Source organism: Eschrichtius robustus, chromosome 14, assembly GCF_028021215.1.
Source record: "Eschrichtius robustus isolate mEscRob2 chromosome 14, mEscRob2.pri, whole genome shotgun sequence".
Taxonomy (NCBI): domain Eukaryota; kingdom Metazoa; phylum Chordata; class Mammalia; order Artiodactyla; family Eschrichtiidae; genus Eschrichtius; species Eschrichtius robustus.
The window spans coordinates 4,085,620-4,109,372 of record NC_090837.1 but is presented as its reverse complement, the minus strand read 5'-3'; the positions used below and the strand labels follow the sequence as shown (position 1 = coordinate 4,109,372).

The following is a 23,753-nucleotide window of genomic DNA, read 5'->3' as shown; positions in this document are numbered from 1 at the left end:
AAGAATCAGGGGACAACCTGAAGTTCAGGTGCGGCGAGTGAGGACCCCGGAGGCTGCCGATGGGAAGCGTCCGGCTCCATGTTGCGTCGCGGTACCTGCGCAGAGCTCTCCGGGACGCGAGCCACAGGGCACGAAGGCGGAAGGTTGCAGGGAGGAGGAGGAGGGACCCCGCGGGCGCAGCCCGCTCCCCTGCGCGCCCCACCCCCTCGCCCGCGCGCCTGCTCCGGGACCCGCGCACTTTCTCCCCGGCAGCCTCCAGCAGCCCGCGGCCCGGGGCGGGGCTGGGGGCGGGGCGGGCTCCTGGGGGCGGGGCCGAGTGGGCGGCCCTGGGGGCGGGGCGGGCCGCGGCTGCCGCGGCGGCTGGAGAAAAGTTGTCCTGGCCAGAGCGCGAGCCTCCGCGGGATCCGCAGGCGCCGCGGCGTGCACCCGGCAGGGGCGGGGCGTGAGCACCGGGTCCGCAGCCCGGCCGGCCGACTCGCTGCCGGGGGTGGCCCCGGGGCATGGGACAGCCGGCGGGGACCACGAGCGGGCCCTGCGCCCCCGGCGGGCGGCGGGCGGCCTGAGCTGCCGGGACGCAGGATGCGCTCCGAGGGCGCGGCCCCCGGGCGGGTGGCGCCGCTGTGCCGGGCGCTGAGCCTGGTGCTGGCCGCGCTGCTGGGCAGAGGTAAGAGGCCGGGGGCGGGGGGCGTCGGTCGCGCCGGCGCTCGGGAAGTTCCCCGCGGTCCCCAGGAGCCCAGGTGGGGGGAACCGAAGGGTGAGGGTGTCGCGGGGACCTGGGTGAGGGCGCTGGCTCCCAGGCGCGGAGCGGCCCCTTCCCTAGGTGGGCGAGCCCCGTTGGGCGCCGCGTCCGTGGGATTGGGGCGAAATTGGCTGACCCAGTGTCTCCGGGTTCGGGGTGCTTCCCGGGGTGAGGAGGGGGCGTGGCTGAGGGACACTCTGTGTGTGTTCACCGTCCCCGAGTTCCGTGAAGACTTAGAGCAACCCGGCACGGCCACGACGTGGAGCCGGGGGGCCGGGAGCGGGCAGCCGGGTTCTTTGCGCCTTCTTCCCCCGCAGCCTGGCGTCCCCCTCCCCAGCTCAGTCGGACTGGGACTGGTGACCCACGAGGGCAGACCGGGCCCTTTGTGCCCCGTTTCCCCCACCATGGGGTCCCTCGGGCCGGCGTTGGCCCCTGAAGGAATGCGCAGCTCCCGGGGACCTCAGCTCGGGAGAAACCCGGCACCCCTTCGGGCGCCCCGCCGAGGTCCTGTGTGGTCTAGGAGCGCGTAAAGGTGATTGCGCGGGTGGGAGAGCTGGGGCTGCAAGTCGGAATCAGACCTGGGCTTCCCAGCAGCCAGGTCCTGGGGGGGCCTTCCACCTCAGTCTCCTCATCTCTGCAATGGGAATGATCTCCTTGTCTTGGGTTTAAGAGAATTCAGGGAGGGAACGCTTAGTGCCCAGAAGACTCAGGAAAGGTTGGTGTTATTATGCAGGTTTTGATTACGTGCGTGTTGGGCCCGGGCCCGCGGCGGGAGGGGCGGGGAGAGGGGTCTCGGAGCCCGGGGGCCACCGGCGCCGCGCGAGGAAGCCCCGCTCATCTGGGGACGGCGGCTGCGCGCCCCGAGGCCGGGCCGGGAACCGGGTGCGGGTCAGCGCGCGGAGAGAGGGCTGGGGGAGCCGTTTTTCCGCTGCCTGCGCCGGGGCAAGAGTCTCGGGGCCATCGGGTGAAAGAGAGATGCGCACAAGTGTCCCTGCCCTTCGCGCTGCGTCGCGGCTCCGGCCCCGGCCCCGGGCCCTGAGCCGGTAAACCGAGTCCAACCGGATGAGAATCACGGCTCTCTCCCGCCTAAAGCTCTTCAGGCTGAGCTGGAAATGCATTCGCAGAGACAAGTTGCCAGTTGATGTTACCACGTAACGTTTGCTTTTCAAAAGTCACTGCGCACCGGCTGGAATTCCAGAAAAATCTGCTTTCCTTAAGGGTGCAGGTCCCCAGACACACCAACCGGACAAAATTGCTGTTTTAGATACTGTCCCTTTCTCCCAAGAGCTCCAGGTAAACAGGAGTGTGTGTGTGTGTGTGTGTGTGTGTGTGTGTGTGCGCGCGCGCGCACGGGCACGCGCGCGTGTGTGACGGGATGGGGGACATATTTCTGTTTTATTCCAGAGGACAAATCTGTTAGAAAATCTGGTTACTTGATTCTGCCGTGAGCTCTGGGTTCTATCATTTCTAGGACTTGGTTTCCCCAAATGGAAAGTGGCCGTTCAAAAAAAAAAAAAAAAAAAAAAATTCCTTCCCAAAATGAGATGTTGTTCTGATAAAGTGACTTAATGGGTAGAAAGCACTTCGTGGAGGAAGGTGGTGTCATTTTAATTTGAGCGAAGGGTGAACGTCCCTGATCAGGCTTTCTCCGTCTGTGAGAGGATTCAGTCAGGTTGGAACTCTGACTGCTGAATGTGCTCTGTGAAGTAAGTTGTGGACTTTTCTTAATTAAAGCTCACGTTCCTCCCCCCACACCATCTAGAGGATTTTACTTTTGATTTAGAGAAGTGGCCATTAGCAACGTCCACGTGGAAGAGGCCAGGGACAGCAATTTTGTTGGAAAGTGGAATTGGGAATTTTTTTAAAAAATTTATTTATTTTATTTATTTTTGGCTGCGTTGGGTCTTCCTTGCTGCGCCTGGCCTTTCTCTAGTTGCGGCGAGCGGAGCGGGGGCTACTCTTGGTTGCGGGCTTCTTGTTGAGGAGCATAGGTTTTAGGCGTGCAAGCTCAGTAGTTGTGGCTCGCGGGCACTAGAGCGCAGGCTCAGTAGCTGTGGCTCACGGGCTTAGTTGCTCCGCGGCATGTGGGATCTTCCCGGACCAGGGTTCGAACCCGTGTCCCCTGCACTGGCAGGCGGATTCTTAACCACTGCGCTTCCAGGGAAGCCCGGGAATTTTGTTTTAAAGATGCTATTTACACAGCAGGTGGTGAGGGTGTTAGAGGTTAGGGGGAGATGCCCCACCCCTACCCCCAAAGCCACCTCTCCCCATGGCTTAGGGCAACCTTGATTTGGTGGGGTTTTCTCTTCCCGCTTTTGCTTGGCAGTTTTCACTGCAGATGGGTCTGCAAAATATTTTTCATTTTGTTTCTCGTGGTCATAAGCAGCAGTACATTCACCCTATCAGATACCTCTGTAAAGAAAATGTTTGCTCCATGAATTTCTTATAGGGAGGGAAGTCTTCTGACCCTTGTTTAAATTTGTACTGTCGTTTAAAAAAAAAAAAAAAAAAATCCATCGCTGACTGTTCTTGCCCAAGGATTTAAGTGCCGATTTCTGGAACCCTCAAAACCACTGATCAGTTTTTAATACCCATTGCAAGCTGATGTTCAACTGTGGATTTAAGGCTCTGCAATTCCCCAGGGTTTGGAACAGAATCATTGTCCTTGGGCGGTTCCCTAAATAGACGAGGGCACTGAAAGAAGGGAGTCTTCCTAAGATTTAAGACTTGGGCTGAGGTAGATGACGCAAAGTGTCGTTGAGTTACAGGTTGAAGAATTGGCCCCGTGTAAAGGGGAGGAAAGGGCAGTGGTAGGCTGAGATGCTGTCAGAGGTGAAGTGACGGTTGTCAGTCACGTAGGGGGCCCCTGGGAAGGTCACACAGGCCGGAAATCTCTTTTCGGAAGTCTGGGGCCAGGTGTATTTCACAATTCAGAGGGTAGGTAGGTAGATAGACAGAGAGAGGCCCAGGATCATCCATGTATATTGTCTAACACGCCCAGGCTGGGTGTGGAGTTGCAGCTGTAACTGGACACACAAGTCATTTTGCATGAAAGATGTGAGTATATACATAGAAGAGGATAAAGTCCCCAGATAGCTTCGTTGTACTTTAGAGCAGCCGTGGTCACCAAAAGAATTAAAAACCAGCCAGCCAACCTTTGGATAGTCAGAGCTTTGGGGATTTTGAACTGCTGATTTGGGATTTAGGGGCTGGGGCGGGTGTCATGAGTAGGAAGAGGTTGTCAGGGGGGAGAGGTCCTTCTCGGCTCCCACGTGCACCCTCTTCCCACTGGTAACCACTAGTGTGTCTCTCTCTCTGTGAGTCTGTTTCATTGTTGTTGTTGTTATATTCTCTAGTTTGTTTCATACTTTAGATTGCACGTGTAAGGCTCATGCCTTGGCTTTCCTTATACTTAAAGTACACACACACTCTTTGCATTAAGCACACACCCCTTCCGACCCAAGTTGAAACTCCCTGCTGCGTTGAAGCTTCTTAGAAGTGATTTCAGCTTCTCGGAAGCCATTCTATGAAACCACCAGACTCCTAGGCCTGTCCTAGTTTTCTTGCTCTACAACCCAGGGCTCTAGACCAGCGCTTGCAAACTTCATGACCTGCACACAAGCACTGTTCTGTCCACAGTGCTTTTTAAAATAAAAAACTGAACAGGCACACCCCCCCCCCCCAAATTGGGAGAATTCACATACAAAAATTGGGATTTCCAATTTCCCCTAAGAGGGTGGGCGCTCTGCCGACCTCGGGTGCGCATTCCCGTAAGGCTACATCGTGCCAAGGCTGTGCGTGGGTGTCCCCCGCCCCGGCCCCTGGGTGGGGTGTTTATTAAGTGCTTCTCTTCTCCCCCTTACCTGCCGGCCCCTTCCCCTCAGCCATTTGAATTTGCACTTTCAGCTCTTCCTCCTTTATCTCAATATTCATCCTTAGCTTAATCACAAATGTGGCTAGAATTGGGCAGAGAAGAACCCAGAACTCTCAATTATATTAGCAGTTAGCACTTTCATGAGCAGGGGTTAAAACAAAGCCTTTGGATGTATTAGATATTTCATAACATCCATAGTCATGAGAAGCAAGGTTAATAAAAACGAATCTTTGGCATTTTAATTGGAGTGAAAGGGAGTATTACTGAATTAATGAAATAAATGGAAAGTCTGAAGGATAGAATATCTCTACAGCAGTCTGCGTTGTTTAAAAGTAAGGTTTGTTAATGTAATTTTCATACAGTAAAAATTCACCCCTTTGAGGATAGAGTTTTCATTTTGATGAACGCACATGGCCATGTAAACACGAACATAACTGAGGTATAAAGAACACTTCCATCAGCCCCCAAATTCCTGGGTGTTTCTGCCACCTCCTCCCCCTATACCTGCAGCCCCTGGCAACCACTGATTTGTTCTCTGTCCTTATAGTTTTGCCTTTTTCAGAATTCCATAAAAATGGGGTCGTGCAGTATGCAGCTTTCGAATCATGTCTTTCACTTAGCACAGTGCATTTAATATTCACCTATATATCAACAGTCTATTCCTTTTTGTTCTTTTTCTTAAGTTGAGCTATAGTTGATTTACAATATCTTATGTTTCAAGTATATGACATAGTGATTCAAAATTTTAATGGTTATTCTCCATTTATAGTTATAAAATATTGTCTGTATTCTCTGGGCTGCCCAGTATATCCTTGTAGCTTATTTATTTTATACATGGTAGTTTGTACCTCTTAATCCTCTGTCCTTGTCTTGCCCCTCCCCCTTTCCTCTCCCCACTGGTAACCACTAGTTGGTCTCTATATCTGTGAGTCTGTTTTTTTGTTGTTGTTGTTGTTAGATTCACTAGTTTGGTTTTATTTTTTATTTTATCTTATTTTATTAATATATTTATTTATGGCTGCGTTGGGTCTTCGCTGCTGTGCGTGGGCTTTCTCTAGTTGCGGCGAGTGGAAGCTACTCTTCATTGAGGTGCATGGGCTTCTCATTGCGGTGGCTTCTCTTGTGGAGCACGGGCTCTAGAGCGCGGGCTTCAGTAGTTGTGGCACGTGGGCTCAGTAGTTGTGGCTGGCGGGCTCTAGAGCGCAGGCTCAGTAGTTGTGGCTCAGGGGCTTAGTTGCTCTGTGGCATGTGAGATCTTCCCGGACCAGAGCTCGAACCCATGTCCCCCGCATTGGCAGGCGGATTCTCAGCCACTGCGCCACCAGGGAAGTCCCTGTTTTATTTTATAGATTCCACGTGTAAGTGGTAACATACAGTATTTGTCCTTCTCTGTCTGACTTATTTCACTAAGCATAATATCTTCCAGGCCCATCCATGTTATTGCAAATGGCAAAATTTCGTTCTTTTTTATGGCTGAGTAATATTCCATTGTATATATGTACCACATCTTCTCTATCCATTCATCTGTTGATGGACACGTAGGTTGCTTCGATATCTTGGCTATCGTAAAAGAGGCTGCTGTGAACATCGGGGTGCATTGTCTTTTCGAATTAGTGTTTTCATTTTCTTCAGATGTACGCCCATGAGTGGAATTGCTGGATCATATGGTAGCTCTATTTTCAGTTTTTTTTGAGGAACCTCCATACTGTTTTCCACAGTGGCTGCACCAATTTACATTCCCACAGTGACCAAGGGTTCCCTTCATCGTCAAATCAAAACCACAATGAGATATCACCTCACACCTGTCAGATGGCTATAATCAAAAAGACTACAGATAGTCTATTGCTTTTTAATACTGCATAATATTACAGTGTTAATAATATTACATAATATTACAGTGAATGGATACAGCACTGTTTGTTTATTCATTTCCTAGTTGAAAGCCATTTGGATTACTTCCATTTGGGGGTCATTATGAAAAATGCCACTATAAGTATTCGCAAACAGGTTTTCAGATGAATGTTTGTTCATTTCTCTTGGGTAAATACCTAGGACTGGAATTGCTGGCTGGTGTGGTAACTGTACACATAACTTTATCAGAAATTGCAAACTTTTTTCAAACATGGAAACATTTTGCAATCCCACCAGCAAGGTATAAGAGTTCCTGTTGTTTTGTATCTTCAGGACCACTTAATGTTATCCCTTGTTTTAGTTTGATTTTATGTAACAGTTCTAATAGGTGTGTAGCAGTATATCTTTCAAGTTTTAACTTTTATCCTATGAGTTATAATGTTGAGCATTCTTTCTTGTGCTTACTTACCATCCTTATACCTTCTTTGGTGAATGTCTTTTTCAAATCTTTTGCCAGTTTTTTGTTGGTTGTTGTTCTCATATTATTGATCTTTGAGGGCACTTTATATATTATGGGTACAAGTCCATTTTCAGATAGGTGTTTATAGAAATTCTCCCAGTATGTGTCTTGGGAAGAGCAAAGGATTTTTTAATGAAGTTTGGTTTGTTGATTTTTTTTCTCTTAGTAATTGTGCTTTTGGTGTCACATCTAAAAAAATCTTTGCCTAAGATTTACAAGGATTCTCTTAATATCTCTAGTGATGTTCAGGTGTTTTATATCCCTGCTTATTTTTTAATCTTTTTGTTCTGTCCGTTATTGACAGAAGTGTTGAAGTTGTGGGTTTGTCTAGTTTTCATTTCAGTCCTGTCAGCTTTTCCTTTACGTGTTTGAAACACTGTCTTAGGTACATATACGCTTAGGATTGTAATGACTTCTTGGTGAACTGACTCCTTTCTTGTTATGTAATATCCCTCTTCATTCTTGGAAGTATTCCTTATTCTGAAGTCTGTTTCATCTGATCTTAATACAGCCACCTCGGCTTACTTTTGATTAATGTTTGCATTGTAGTATCTTTTCTGGTTTTTTAAAAAACCAATTTGTGTTTTTATATTTTATGTAGATTGTTTATAGAGAGCATGTAGTTGGGGTTTGCCTGTTTATCCAATCTCATAATCTGTGTCTTTTAATCATTATACTTAGACCATTTATATTTAATGAAATTTTTGATATGTTTATATTAAAATCTATCATCTTGCTCTTTGCTTTATGTGCCATCTGTTCTTTACTCCTTTTTCCTTCTTTTTCTGCCTGCTTTCCTACTGAGTATATTTTTTATGATTCCATTTTATCTCCATATTGGCTCATTATTTATACCTCTTTAAAATTTAGCCATTGCCCTAAGGTTTACAAAATTTATCTTTAATTAATCAAAGCCTGCATTCAAATGAGGTCATACTGCTTTATATGTTGTGTAAGAACCTTAAAACAGTATATCCCCAACACTTTTTCCTCTACATATAATCCTTCTCAAGTGCATTCATCTTACACCCTGGGTATGGCTAAGGGAATTTTCACTTAGAGATTATTTGTATATACTTTGAAGAAGGATACCAGTTATGTTTAATTGGCTTGCCTTTATTTCTGAGTGGGTACTTCTGATATCTTTGAAACTGTTTTCCCTGCAGGACTTGATTCTTTCTCCTACCTGTATGCTGAGCTGAACAAAACTGTTTTTACACCTTAGGGATTTAGAAATTACTGCCTCTGAGGAGAGGACAAAGGTAAAATACAACCCAGCCAAAGTCTGAATTAGCAAAATTTCGAAGACAATGGTTATAGATATCTCCCAGAGTGAGTAAGTCCTTGTCTTCCGAAGTGTGTACATTTCTTTTTTTTTTTTTTTTTTATTTTTTTGATTAAGGATGCTCTTAGTGGTATATTAAGAGTGTTAAGTTCACACCTGCAAATGTCTGGGATCCTAAGCAACTCAAAGACTTGATGTAGAAGACCGTGTCATCTCTACATAATATTTTTATTATTGAAGTATAGTTAACATATAGTGTTATATTAGTTTCAGTTGTACAACATAGTGTTTGGACATTTATATACATTACGGATTGATCACCATGAAAAGTCTAGTAACCATCTATCACCATACAAAGTTATTGCAGTAGTACTGACTATATTCCCTATACTGTATAGTACATTCCCGTGACTCATTTATTTTATGGCTGGAAGTTTGTACCTCTTAATCCCCTTCCAAAAAATATTTTTTCTTTCTTCCTCACACCCTTCACGTTGTCAGCGACACGGGGGGCGGCTATCACTTACGGATTAAGTAAGGATGCCCTATATCATGGAAGCAGAAGCTTAGTTTTGAGTATCTGTTCTGCCAGTTCCTGGATGAATTGGTCAGAAGCATCAGAAACATATCAGGGCCACCTAAGGACTAAGGGATTGGGATCTTATGACCCCGAAGGTACACTAAGGGACCAGTTTCCTAAAAGTCTGAAGTTGCCAGTTCAAGAGTCCTGGTAGTTATCATGGATGTCTGGTTTCAGGGTACCACTGCTGGGATACGGGGGCTCTAATTATTTTGTTTTTAATCTCTGTGCTCATGTTTTAGATTCCAGGGAGAAAGACTCCCTTAACCTTGGCTGAACTTTAGAATCACCAGGAAGCTTTAAAGAATGCTAACGTCCAGACTCTACACCTAACCAATTGGGCCAGGATCTTTGTAGTAGTGGAGCGGAGGTGGGCATAGAGGTAGGGTTGATCATCTTTACTTTTTAAAAGCTCTTCAGGTGATTCTCAGGTGTAGCCAGGGATGAGAACAGGTTACTTAGCCCCATCCCTGTCTAGAAAAGATTAAGACGATCTGATGGACAGTTCCACCATTTTGTATTCAAGGGAGAAGGGTATTTCTCCCAGAGAAAGATCGAAGAACTGTTACAAAAGAAGGCAAGAGAGAGTGTGTTTGTAGCAGAAACTCTTGGAGGAAAGGACAGCTCTTGTGAGCCTACTTTGTAGGATTGTGAGACTCTTTTAAGGAAAAAAATGGGCGTAGCTGCTCAGCATGGTGTATTCATCTCCTGAGGCTGGTGTAACAAATTACCATAAACTGGGTAGTTTAATGTAACAGAAACTTACTTTCTGCCAGTTCTGGAGCCAGAAGTCCAAACTCAAATGCAGGCAGGGCCATGCTCTCTCCAAAGACTCTAGGGGAAGTTCCTGCTTTGCCTCTTTTCAGCGTCTGTTGGCTCCTGGCTTCCTTGGCTTGTGGCTGCATCCCTCCCGTCTCCCTCCATCTTTACGTGGGCTTCTGTGCATGTCTTCCCCCCTTCTGTCTTACAAGGACCCTGTCATTGATTTAGGGCCCACCCTCATCTAGGATGACCTCATCCCAAGGTCTTTAACTTAATTACATCTGAAAAGACTCTGTTTCCAAATAAGACCACATCCATAGGTTCTAAGTGGACCTATCTTTTGGGGGCCACCATTCAACCCATTACACACGGTAATATTTGGCACGTGGTAGAAGGTCAGTAAATTACAGCCATTATTATATGTGTAGTTATCAAAGCCATGGAGAAGAAAAATCACCCAAAAAATCTAATGGAAACTACACATAGATGCTTTTTTAAAAAATGGAGAAAATAAAAAGAATTAGAAGAACAGTGGATTTGACCGTATCAGGGAATAGGAAAAGCTCCTCAAGTGTGCGGTGTCTGTTTATTATCAGCCTAAACAGAGAGCCAGGGGTTTAGATTCTGAGACATCCCTTGATGTACTTCATGCTTAAATACAGCTTAGACCTAATTCCATTTCGCTTAGTTTCGTAACACTCTTGATACTGTCTTAAACAACCCTTCTCCCTCTGGGGTCGCAGAGCCACCAGAAACATCCAAAGCAGCTCCCATGCCTCCCTTAGGTTAATTTTTTCATCCAACTCTTCAGGCCACTCTTTTCATCGTTCTTGCTCAATCGGTCCCTCTGGCCCCTTAATTATAATGCTTGATTTCTGCCGCGTTTCCTCACCGACTCTGTGGACTCCAATGCTGTAGAAATGTGGATATAACACTGCCCACTTTGGCACATGGGGGTAGATTAGCAGTCCTTTGGGGCAATTCTCTTATTCTCAAAATAAACAGAGGAACTTTAAGACACTCATCCCACCCCCAGCACACACACAGAACAGAAGGCTGGTTCTGTTCTTATCGTGGAGTTCCAGCTTAGTGATGATTTTAAGCCGAAATTACAAAAAAATTAAAAAATAAAAATCTCACACCTTAAACAGGAAGTGGCTCTGGAAACATGGTTTTGTCTCCGTTGGAAACAGTGAGGTTGTGTTTGAGGCCCTGACACAAGGTTTCCCCACCTCCCCAGTGGAAATGGTCTTTGAATAGGCACCAGATCATTCAGTTCATTAGTCTCAACCCCTTTAGTTGCAAATGCCAAAAATCCCAGCTTATGCAAATGGTACCAAAGCAAAAAAAAAAAATTAAGTTAAATTAAAAAATGGGAGGGGGGGTGTCGAAAAAATGTATTAGGTCAGGTAACTGAAAAAATACCAGGTAGGCTTCAGGCACGGCTGGATCCAGGGGTCAATCAATGTAACCAGACACTGTTTCTTTCCACCTCTGTCTGCTCTGTTCTTTGTGTTGGCTTCATTTCTGAGTGGTCATCATTGTCACCAGCAGCTCAAGGTTTACATTCTATCCACACAGCACACCCCAACGAAAATAAAGTGACTTCCCAAATGCTTGTAGAAAAAGTTGATGGTGTGAATCTCATGGTGGTCACTGGAGTCCCTGGCCCAACCCTGAGCCAGTCACTGTTAAGGGGGGTGGGGGGGATGGAGTTTCTGATTGGTCAGGTCTGGGACACACCAATCTGGGAGCCTCAGGTCATCTCCACCCAAACTACTAGGACAGAGAGTGCAGAAGGTGTGGCGTCCAAAGACAAATCGGGCTTTGTCAGATGAAAAGGAATGGACGCCAGGCAGGCAGGAGGACCCTATCCAAACAACCAAAGAACAAAATGAAGGAAACCAAAGGCCAGTTGGATGGCTGCGTCTCACGTGTGTAGTTAAAGCTCTTGGAGCAGTTCATGGTGAGGTCAGTTTGCTTCTTCTGTCTGCATCAACAGTTAAGTCAAGCACATCCACCTCCCAACGCACCTTTGCTTCTGGGGGGCCTTCTTTAGTTTCTGTCTGCTTTGGCTCTCCTCCTTTCATTCATTATTCCTCCATCAAACACCCCTCCATAGCAGCACTATTTGCAATAGCCAGGTCGTGGAAGCAACCTAAGTGTCCATCAACAGAGGAATGGATAAAGAAGCTGTGGTACACACATACCATAGCATTCTACTCAGCCATAAAATAGAACACAAGAATGTCATTTGCAGCAATATGGATGGACCTAGAGAGATCACACTAAGTGAAATAAGTCAGAAAGAGAAAGACAAATACCATATGATACCATTTATATGTGGAATCTAAAATATGACACAAATGAACTTATGTACGAAACAGAAACAGACTCACAGACATAGAGAACAGACTTGTGGTTACCAAAGGGGAAGGCGGGGGAGGGATAAATTAGGAGTTTGGGATTAGCAGATATACACTACTATATATAAAATAGAGAACCAACAAAGACCTACTGTATAGCACAGGGAACTCTACTTACTATCCTGTAATGACCTATAATGGAGAAGAATCTGAAAAAGAATCTATATATCTATCTCTCTGTATATGACTGAATCACTTTGCTGTACACGTGAAACTAACACAACATTATAAATCTATAGTTCAATAAAAATTAAAAAAAAAAATCCCTCTCGTACCAGCCATGGTCCAGTTGCTGCATCAGTAACATCTTCTGCCACTGGTCCGTCTTGCAGATGAGACCTTCCCTCCTCCGTGAGGGTTGAGTTCCTAAAGCTGGTCAGATTCTAATGCCTCAGCCCTAGGAGGCAACCCTAAAAGGCTTCCCGCTCTGCCATCTTCACTTATGAGAAAAAAAATTCCTTATCCAGTTCTGCCCCAGCTCTGTTTCATCTCTCCTGCCCCCTAAGTGGTGATGTGCGCTTTTCTCCAGTTTATGTAAATCTTTTGGCTCAGCACACAGCCTCGGGTCACCATTCTCTTTAGTTTCCATTTTTAATTGTAACCAGTGAATGGACTCACAGAGCAGATTTTTCTCGTCTGCTTTCAAACTCAACGTTTTCCTCTGTCGTGTTGATGTCCCCGCTATGGGTCAGTCATCTCCCCGGCTGTGGCCTGGCCCTTGGACACCTCCCCGGACCATCAATGACAGGAGGTGTCTGCTTTGGCTGGGAGGTTGGCTGGGAGGAGTCCTGGGGTTCACTCTCTCGTTCACGACGCAGGAGGTCTGCAAACATCAGCTTCTTAGCCCTTCTCAGTGGTCGAGGAGTCTTTGATCTGGGGGATTTTATTCTCTCTCTCTCATGTCTTGAGCTTCTCTCCTGCAAACACACACGGTGCTAAAGGGTGTGGTGCTGTCAACTTCTTATCCAGTTACTTTGAATCCTGTAGAGACAGTCCTTACTTTAATAACCCAGGAGGAGGCCCACCATGCCCTCCATCCTCAGCACACAGCAGCTGCACCTTGGTTGGGGAGGTGCCCCATTCAGACCCCTCCTGACCATCAGGTCATGTTGTCCTCTGCTCAGAACCCTCCAGAGGGTCCCATCATATTTAGAGCTGAAGCCACAGTGTATTCAGTGACCTACAGGTGCGACGTGAACTCTGACCCCCGGCATCCTTCTGACCTCATCTCAACCCCCGCGCCCTCACACGCACACTCTGTTCCAGTCCCACTGGCCGCCTTGCTGGCTCTCACCACCCCACTGGGCTCCCACCTCAGGGCCTTTGCACATGCCTGCTGTGGGGTAACATGTAGGAATCTACTGGAGCCATTTCCCTTTGTCTACACCATCTGCTATTCTTCATTATGGCATTCTCTAATCCCCTTTTCTATTGTGTTTCTCTTATCACCACCTGATAACCCACAGATTTCCCTTATTTGGCTAGCCATCTTCCTCTCCCCTAGAATTTAAGCTCCATGAGAACAGAATTTCTTTTCTCTTTTGTTCACTATTGTACATATCTCTCTTGCTCATCAGCCCCAGTGCCTGGCACATATGAGGCCCTTAATACTTGGTGAATGAGTGAATGAACAAATGAATACATGATTTAATTCTGTCTTTGGCTTCTCGTAGTATCTGTCTTTCACCCCAAGCTCATCTCTTACATCTAGATAGTGCAGAAAAATGGGGAGGTAAGTTTGATGTGCTGGAAGTCCTTAGACGGCCATCATTTTATCGAGGGTCCCTAACTGAGAATAGAATCCACCACTATTCCTTCTCTCCATCAGTCACTCCCGGAAATTGTCCCTTGGATTGGAGGTGAGAATGTTCATGATAGTGTGATGCTCAAATGAGCTAGCCAGAGGCCACATTTTCAAGTCACTGACTTTATTTCTAAGTGGCCATCCTTCTCTGTACTCTCTGCCTCTTCCTTTCAGGTGAGAGAAAGGAGGGCCCCCTGCTTTGCAGATAATGAGTTCCCAGAAACGGCCACATGAAAGAAATCAGCTTAAAACAGAGACTAGAATTTCACAGTAAACAGTGAAAAACACCCTTGATTAGGGCTTTCTCTTAACAACTGAGTAAATTACAGAAATAATGAAAAGTGACTGCAGATGGGTACAAGATGTCTTGTGGGGGTGATGAAATTACACTAAAATTAGTCATCAGTTATGGCTTGATCCAGGTGTTCAATTATGACATCAGAGGTTTTTTTCCTTCAGTTCTTTGCTTTGCCTATTATGGTGCTGGCTTCATTTTTAGGTTGTATGTGGTGGGTCTTGGCAGTCCCAGGCTCCCACCCTTGTGGAGTCAAGATCAACTGTCCTTTACACGATACCCGATGAACACAGGAAAGGTCATACTGTGTCTCCTTGGCTCTGTTTGGTTCACGTGCCATTTCTGAACCAGTCAACCTGGTCTGGAAAAGACAATGTGCCCTAATTATCCTGTCTGGGAGCTGTGGGAGGAGTTTGCAAGGGCTGACAGTGGGGTGCAGAGGACAATTGGGGTGCTGCCACCAGAAAAAGGGTGCATGATTGGGGCCATTAAAAAACCCAGTAAATATTCCTACATCTCCAGATTTAGGAGTGTGAGCGACACAGGGTAGGGAAGACAGAGAAAAGTCATGCAAACAAGTTGTCTCTCTTTCCTGCTCAGACATCCACCTGAGCCTAGTAGGTATGAACAGGAAGCAGCCCTGAAGATGTGTTTTCCTAATTGAGTTTGTGTCACACTCGCCTGAAACAAGGATAAGCAGGCATCGTTTATCACTCGCCTGTCAACCCAGCCATCTCTTCAACATCAGAGACAAAAAAAGAGACGGATGCAGCAGATGGGCCCGCGTACTGCTTGGAGAGACAAAGATAGGATCCAGACGGAGCTTGGTTCAGCACATCAGGGCCTCAGCCTCACCTGATAACTCCTAATTAAGGGGCAAGAATAAAGCTTGGGGTTCACACGAGCCTGAGCCAGATTTCTGCTCCATTGTGTAGATACGGGCGTGTTATTTAGTCCCACAGAGACTCAGTTTCTGGATCTGTGCAATGGGGCCAGGAAAGCGTATCTCACAGAGTTATTGTAAAGGGTCCAATGGGCTAATGTATATTTGGCTTTTCTTTTCCCATTTGCCCACATTGCAGACATGCTCTCCATCCTGCTGCGTGCCCTGGAAGGCTGATCTCCTCAGGGGGCACTTCCTGTGCCTGTTATGTGCCGTCTTGAGTTGGCCAATGAGGGCACTTGTAGGAGGTTGGAGGTCAGACAGAGAGCGAGGCTGGAGTATTTACTCCCCACCTGCTCCGTGTGCCCCTGTGCCTGTGACTCCTGTATGGGGTCCTCTGTCCAAGGCTCCTGCCCTCACTGGGCTCCTGCCTCCTTATTTTTTTTTTTTTCTCCTTATTTTTTATAATTTATTTTATTGAAGTACAGTTGATTGACAATGTTGTGTTAATTTCTGCTGTACAGCAAAGTGATTCAGTGATACATAGGTATACATTCTTTTTCACATTCTTTTCCATGATGGCTTATCACAGGATACTGAGTATAGTTCCCTGTGCTGTACAATAGGACCTTGTTGTTTATCCATTCTCTATATAATACTTTGCATCTGCTAATCCCACACTCCCACTCCATCCCTCCCCCACTCCCCTCGCCCTTGGCAACCACAAGTCTGTTCTCTATGTCTGAGAGTCTGTTTCTGTTTCGCAGATTAGTTCATTTGTGTCTTATTCTCGATTCCACGTATAAGCGATATGATATGGCATTTGTCTTTCTCTTTCCGACTGACTTCACTTAGTATGATCATCTCTAGTTGCATCCACGTTGCTGCAAATGGCATTATTCATTCTTTCTTATGGCTGAGCAGTATTCCATGGTATATATGTACCACATCTTCTTTATCCATTCGTCTGTCCATGGACATTTAGGTTGTTTCCATGTCTTGGCCATTGTGAATAGTGCTGCTGTGAACATAGGGGTGCACGGATCTTTCTGAATTAGAGTTTTGTCCAGATACTTGCTCAGGAGTGAGATCGCTGCTGGATCATATGGCAACTCTATTTTTAGTTTTTTTTGAGGAACCTCCGTACTGTTCTCCAGAGTGTCCTCCTGCCTCCTTAGATGAGGTTATGTCCCCCTGTGTCTGGTCTTTAGGACATAGTGGAAGAGAGTTGGACGTCTGTTGTTACTATGTTTAAACAAGCTCAAACCTATGGACAAGTTGTAAGAACACGTGCCTGGAACTCTGGTCCCCTGAGCTGTCTCAGAGTGAATGACCAAATAGGCACTCACCACCCCTGAATGTTTGCCATGTGTTTTCTTACGAACAAAGACATACTCTTACGGAACCACAATACAGCGTGAAAATCAGGAATAAACATTGCCGCCTGACTACTCTACCATCCTCAGACCCTAATTCAGTATCCCCTGTTGTCTCAGTAATCTCCTTCATGTCATGGGTCTTTGTTTTCCTTCAGTCTTTTCTTGAGTTTCATGACCTTGAGAGTTTTGAAGATTACAGCCTACTTATTTTGTGGCTTGTCTCTCAGTTTGGGTTTGTCTGATGTTTCTTTGTGCTTAGATTCCAATTATACACCTTTGGCAGGAGTGTCTCAGAAGGGATGCTCTGCTCTCCCCGTTTCGCATTTAATCAGGTGGCACGTGATTTGAATTTGTCACAATATTAATGATGCACACTTGATCACTAGGTGAAGGTAGTGCTTGCCAAGCTTCTCTACTGTGAAGTTACCCTTATTCGCTTTAAAATTAATAAATATTCTATGAAAAGATGTTCAGGGACAATGTGTTTATTATTAGAATTTCAGTACTTCATTTATGAATTTATTAACAGAATGGGGTCATGGGTTTCATTTGTACTCTCTGGCTTATGTTTCGTTACTATCACTGGTTATTTCGATGCTCAGAATATCCTCAGTTTGGCAGTGGGAGCCATTTTATCATGGCTTCTATGTCCTTTTGATGTGTCCTCAATATTCTTTATGCATTTTCTTCCTTTCTAAATAGAAGAATTTCTGAACTCATCTTGTAGTTTTCCTGCCCCAGTGCTAGAATCAGCTCAGTTTCTTTCAGTGGAGAACGGTGCTTAGAAACCAAAGTCTAAGCTCTAGAGGTGCTCATTGCTGTTTGGATGCTCTAGTCAGGAAATAGTGGTACACACAGTGACACCTCTGTCTGTCTGTCTGTCTCTCTCAAAAGCCATGAGTCCACACAGATATCTCCATGCTAATCCAACAACACAAGTCTCATTCTAGATTTCTCCCTTTCTTTCTTTGTAACTCCTGTCTCATCTCTCTATACCAGGCCATTTCTCTGCTCCCCCCACCTCAGTCCTCTCAGGTTCAACACCTGGTGTTGGCTGCCCCCCTTGCCTTACTAAGAATGTGATGACCAAGCTCCCCTTCCCAGGTGGCTGCTCTTCTAGCCACTCGACCTCTGACACCCGGCTCTTGGCCATTGTATCTACTGCCCACCTTGCTGGACCCTCCTGAAGGTGTTGGCCTGAGCGATTCTGAAAGGAGAAGAGTCTGGTTTGTATTCTTATTTGGATTTCACTGTATCATCTTCTTAGAAAACGTCTATACATTTCAAACCAAAGGAGTGTGCTGCAAGCTCTCTGTGTCAAGGTGCCCACCTCTGAGCAGAGATGGCTGTGGACCACATCACACTGGCCAGCTGCCTTGTTTCAGACACTCCTTGTCCACAGGATGAAGCAAGAGTGTATGATACCCCTATAATGGTCCCTGGTAAGCATCAGCGACTACCAAGACATCAAGGGTAGGGGATCCTAAATGAACTCAATTAAAATACCTTTGCATTTGTAGTACCTAAGAGAAGGTATTTTTATGCATCTAAACATCCTTTTTTCCCAAATGAGTGAGTAGTGTTCTAGAAGGACCTTCTTTTGAGTGACAAATGCACTCATTTGTGTGAGTGTGTAGTACATGTATGTATGCATGTGTATATATAAACATATACATATATATAACGACCCCAGGAGGTGAGTACAATTGTTATCCTTACACCTGTGGGCACCAAAGTCTTAATGATTCAAGTAAACCAGGAGATCAGGATTTTTAAAAATGTAAAGTGGCCCAGCTTTCAAGTTTTGACAGCAAATTCCAAGTAAGTTAAACACTTTGTGGTTTAAACAGTCTGGGCGGTGGCCTCAGGACAGCCAATTATCCACTCCTGCCTTCAACCACTCAGCTCTGGTAGGAAGGGTGAGGTACTAGAACTGGCCCTACTGGGGCACAATGTCATGTGGCTACAGCAGTAGGAGCCCTAAGAATATTGAAGTTCCCATCCAGCCCACATGGTTGGAGTTAAGAGAAGAGCCCTTTCCAGAAGAAGCTATGTGTTGGTGCCAGAAGAAGGGAGAGAAGAGATGCTAGGCAGACCAAATGACGTCCATTGAAACAGGATTCCGGTGTACCTGGCAGAGATGGGATAGAATGAGTGGAGATGTTGGTCGAGAGACAGAGAGAGAAGGCTTGTATCAAGTGAGGATGCTTTCCCAATACTTCCATGGCTGGTGTCGGTGAAGAATCTTGCTTCATTTTCTTTAAATATTTAAATCAAGGTTTCTCAACCCTACTGACATTTTGGGCCAGATAATTCTTTGTTGGGGGGCTGCCTTGTGTAGGACTAGATGCGAGTAGCACCCCACCGCCCATGCCCCCCATTTATGACAACCAACACCGTCTCCAGACATTGCCAGATGTTTCCTGGGGGAAAACTCAGTCCTGATTGAGAAACGCGGCTTTAAACAAAGCCTACTGTGTATAAAGTACTTCCTGCACCATAATGTTTTTTTAAACTTTTTACTTGGAAATAATTTTAGTCTTTAGAAAAGTTGCAAAACCATACAAAGAATCCCATATACTTTTCACCTAAATTCCCCCAGATTAACATTTTACCATGTTTGCTTTAGCATTCTTTTTCTGTTTGTTTCTTTTTCTCTGTCTCTGTGTCTGTCTGCCTCTATATATTTTAAATGTATGTATGTATATATGTATGTTTTTCTAAACTACTTATATTCATAATTGGTTGCACATGACTCCCTTTCGTGTCTATTTCCTTAAAACAAGGGCATTCTCTTAAGAAACCGCTTTACAGTGATCAAAATCGAGAATAGGACATTGTTTACAGTACGATTACCTCTCTGCATACTTTATTCAAATGTTGCCAATTGTCCCATCATGTCATTTACAGCAAAAAGAAAGCTAAGTTTTTCCTGGTTCAGAGCGCAATCCAGGATCCCACCTGCGTTTAGTTGTCAAGTTCCTTTGAGTCTCCTTAAATCACCAACAGTTCCTCAGCCTTTTTTTCTTTTTTTGTCTTTCATAACCCTGAAAAGTATAGGCCATTTTTTTTGGTAGAATATCCCTCCATTTGATCCATATTGATTTTTAAGTAATAGCTGTATTCAGTTTCAATGGATCTGGCCCTTCTGGACACTGCGTTCTGAGTTTGGATGATTGTATGTTCGGTGTAATCTCAGTATCATTTAGACGTCCCTGGTGATCCCTGCAGGACCCATCCTTCCCTTTAACGTCCCAGTTAACCTGCCAGAAGACCCCACAAGCCTACTTTCCCCCCTTCCCCTCCACTCCAGCTATTTCTGGAATGTCCTGACCTCAAGAATGCTTGGTTTCTGCCCCTGCCTCTTTATAGAATTCTGTTGGGACTTCCCTGGCGGTCCAGAGGTTAAGACTCAGCGCTTCCAACGCAGGGGGCATGGGTTCGATCCCTGGTTGGGGAACTAAGATCCCACATGCCGTGCGGCATGGCCAAAAAAAAAAAAAAAAAAAAAAAATTCTGTTGCTGAGAGTCTCCCAGAGACAGACATTTGGGGGCACAGCTGTCTCTCTGGCGTGGGTCCTAAACTGCCCCCAGCTGCGGGGAGGGGATCCTGCACCCCATTTCCCCAGCACAACAGAGATCAGGTTGTGAATTTTAAGATGTTCAGGAACGTGAGGGGACCACAGGGGCCCCTGTGTCCCGCTGGGAGCAGTTGTTCTGATACATTCTCGGGTCCAAACCCACTCCAGTCCCGGGAGCCCGACACCCACCCACTGTACCCGAGTGTTGCGTGTTACGTAAGCCCCTTGCCACAGCTTTCCCTTCAGTGACAGTTGAAGGGAAAATCACATCTCCCTGCTTCTCGCCACTGCCTTCGCTGCCCCGGGCATAACCATCTCTTCCTGGTGTTCCAGCTGTTCCTGCAGAAAGTGCTTACACACACCGAGTGCTCACACCCTCAGGACTACACGTTAGTTTTTAGACACCAGGAAATCTAAATCCATATTTAGGAGAAAAAAAAAGTAAAGTTCCTATCTCTGCGGGCATCCTCCTATTAGTACATCCATTTGCGTAACGAAACAAAACATTAAACATCTGCATCAAGTTGAAGGTGACTTCACAGTTTTCTCCAGGAACTTAGGGTCCTTGGTTTGGAGGGGTGCAGCTGAAAGCATGCGCGCGTGCACGCGCGCACACACACACACACACACACACACACTCATGAAACTCATTTTGGAGGACTTTTTGAAAGGAAGGAGGTATCCCCAAAAGGTGTGTTTGAGTCCCCATCTTCAAAGACAGGAAACTGCTCATAACTTCTAAATCAGTATTTTCTCTTTTACAGTTTATCCTATGATTCTCAACAATTTTTGCCATCATTAGCATCATCCGTACTTCCATTTACTTCATGACAGTCTTTCTCTATCTCAAATCTTTTCTTTCAGTCTGAGCTTTCCCCTAAGCAATACTTGCCACGAAAGTCACTGTTTTGCATGCTAATTGTGCTTCCCCCCCCAATATTAAAATAAACACATAACTGCTATATGTTTAAAAGTCCTTCTGCGTTTACCCCAAATTATCTTAGACTCCAAACTTGGGCAAACACTGGCCTCGGGGCAGCGTCAGATGGCAGTGGACAGGTCTGATATCTGCTGCTTTTTTTCTCCGTGATTTGAATTTCCTGATTGCATCCTCTGTTGTATAACTTGGAACCAGGGCTTCTGGAAAAGGTGGAAGAAGGATTTTCTCATATTCCAAGAGAGTGAGTTTCAGAATAAAAAAAGGAGTATTCTTTGCTGCCAGATACACACAGTGGAGTGTTCGATAACAGGACACAGAATCATAAGTAATGAGTTATCATATTACGGGGTTCACCGCACTAAACTGTTAACAGATTGGAGGCTCCTGAATTGCGTGTTGAATTGTTACAGACGTGACTCTCATCAATAAACCAGTATCGAAGCCTGCATTTCTCAACTTTAAACATATATGCTCCTTTCAAATAAGTCTAAAAATCCAGAGATTTTTCTCCTCTCCTCCCAGAGAGGTATATACCCTTCCTTAAGAATACTGTTCCATTGATGAATTACCTTTTTTTCTTTTTTTGGCCGCGGGGCGTCAGGTGGGATCTTAGTTCCCTGACCAGGGATTGAACCCGCGCCCCCCTGCAGTGGAAGCGTGGAGTCTCAGCCACTGGACCGCCAGGGAAGTCCCAATGAATTACTTTTATGTGTGAAGTATTGGCTTGTGAATCCATGATGTTAGTCCAAGTGGCAGGTATTATTAAAAATAATAATAATAAAAATTTAAAACATGAAAAAAAGAAGAATCCTGTTCCATCTTCCACAAGCCCAGAGAACAACAGATATTTGAACTTGGCCTTCTGTGGTTCATCTCACATAAAACATAAGTCATTTTCCAGTTTCTCAGTAGGAAATATGGAATAGCATTCTAAATGCTAAACGAACCCCTGGGACTCTGATGTAGACACATCCCACCTCCCGATTGAGAATGACTAGCCTGAATGGACGTTTCCATCATTTCAGAAAAGAAAGCAGCTGTAGGGGACGGCGCCGCCCTCCTGGTGAAGGCGAGCACTGCAGCCTTCAGACCTGGACCAGTTAACCTGAGCAGAAGGGGAGGGCCAAGAGGGAATTGGGGAGACTTTCGAGAGGTTCCTATGGTTTGAGCCAGAGGCAAGGAGGAGATCCTGGAAGGCTTCTGAGCGTACATCCAAGGACAAGTAAATATTTAGAGCTGGAACGAAACTCACAGCCATTATGCACTCATGCAGCACTTTGAAATCCATCCCTCCCTGTCTGTAGTTCAGGGTTTCTTCCTCTACCCACTAGATGCCAGCAGTACCCTCTCCCAGTTGTGACAACCAAAAATGTCTCCCTTTGTTGCTTCATGTCCCTTCCCTCCGGTGTGAAGATGAGGCCAGGAGCAGTCATCCCAACTGAGTGAATGGAGCTCATCCTTGTAGGGGGAACTGCGGCTGAAATAGATGACAGACAAGGGAGAGTCTTGATGGGGTTGGAGTCCCTGGATTACTTCCTGTTTTCCCCAAGGCTTGATTAATTCCTGCACCTGCGTGTTGTGCCCTGGGATGCTTCCACTAAATACCTGGGCCGGTTGATTACCTGTCTTTCCTCAGGCCCATCCCTGTTTTTTCTCTGCTCCCTGCATCCTTGGGAACTGGACCTCCCAGGTTCCCTAGACACCTACGTCCATTCGGAGGCAGTGAAAGGGACTGGAGAGAGATTGAAGGGGAGAAGCCGAAGAATTCCTTTCCTTCTCTTGCTTTGCTTCTTCCGCTGCCTGTGGCCCCGGGCTGGGTCTTCTCAGTGACTCAGGCGGCCATCAGGCAGCCCCCATGCCTGTGTCCTGTTTGGTGCACCATGGCTGGCCGTGGCCTCAGGGAGCACCAGCCCCTGCGCTGTCCCTTCATCCCTGGGGCTGGCAGTGGCTCTGACAGTGGCTGATATCTGGGCACCTCACCATCCATCTTTGGCTTTTGCATCCCTGTATCCTTGTGTTCAAGCCCCAGTGTCAAAATAACTCCAACAGTTTCTGTTTTTCCAGACTGGATCCTGACAAAATAACCTTTTTTTTTTTTTTCCTCACGCAAGTTCAAGTTTGCTTTCTGCTTCTTGCAGCTAAAAGACTCCTGACCAAAAAGGGTGCAAGGAGGTATACTTAGATGAGGCCCTTGGATACAGGCCTGTCTCCTTCAGGTTCCAGCCCTTCCCCACTCTGAGCCTGGGTTTGTGTCAATGAAAAGGAGGTTGATCATCTTGCCAGTGTCCTCATGAAGCAGACGTGCGAAGTGTTGTCTTGTTTTTCTAACTGGCTCTGCTAGAATGCAGGCTGCCCAAGAGCCAGGATTTTTGTCTCTTTGGTCGACTCTGAATCCCTGGTACCTAGAGCATGTAGTAGTGTCAACTAAAAACAAATACACAACCTAAAACTTAAGAATTATGTTTTACTGGGTGGATTGGCTGAAGACCCAAGCCCGGAATACAGACTCTCAGCTCTGAGGGGCAGCTCTGAAGAGGTGAGGGGGGAGCCAGGATGTAAGGGGAAAGCCGGCATATATAGGCGTTTTTGCAACCAAGACCAGGTGGTTGGAACATCAAAAAATTACTGTTAATTAGAGAGAACCAGACATCTCAAGTTAATGAATTTAGCACTTTTCTGTGTACGGGAAGATGCAAGAGTCTGGGCTCATTGAAATGATTCCTTTGATATGCACCTTACTATCCAGGGCCAGTATCCTGCTTTTCTCCATCCTGAGTCCCCTCAGGGTGCTCTGTCAGCATCCTTCGTTGACTGATAAGGGCAGGCGACAATCT

At 46.1% G+C, this 23,753-nt stretch overlaps 1 protein-coding gene across 1 annotated transcript in view; it reads left to right on the top strand.

The window, feature by feature from the left end:
• The first annotated feature begins 579 nt into the window (after nucleotides 1-579).
• The window catches only part of LOC137776729 (transmembrane protein 132C-like), a 377,811-nt gene continuing 354,637 nt past the window's right edge, over nucleotides 580-23,753 (top strand). Inside the window, exon 1 of the mRNA XM_068563403.1 lies at nucleotides 580-664. Within this exon, the coding sequence (XP_068419504.1) occupies nucleotides 580-664 (85 nt within the window). The remainder of the gene's footprint in view (nucleotides 665-23,753) is intronic.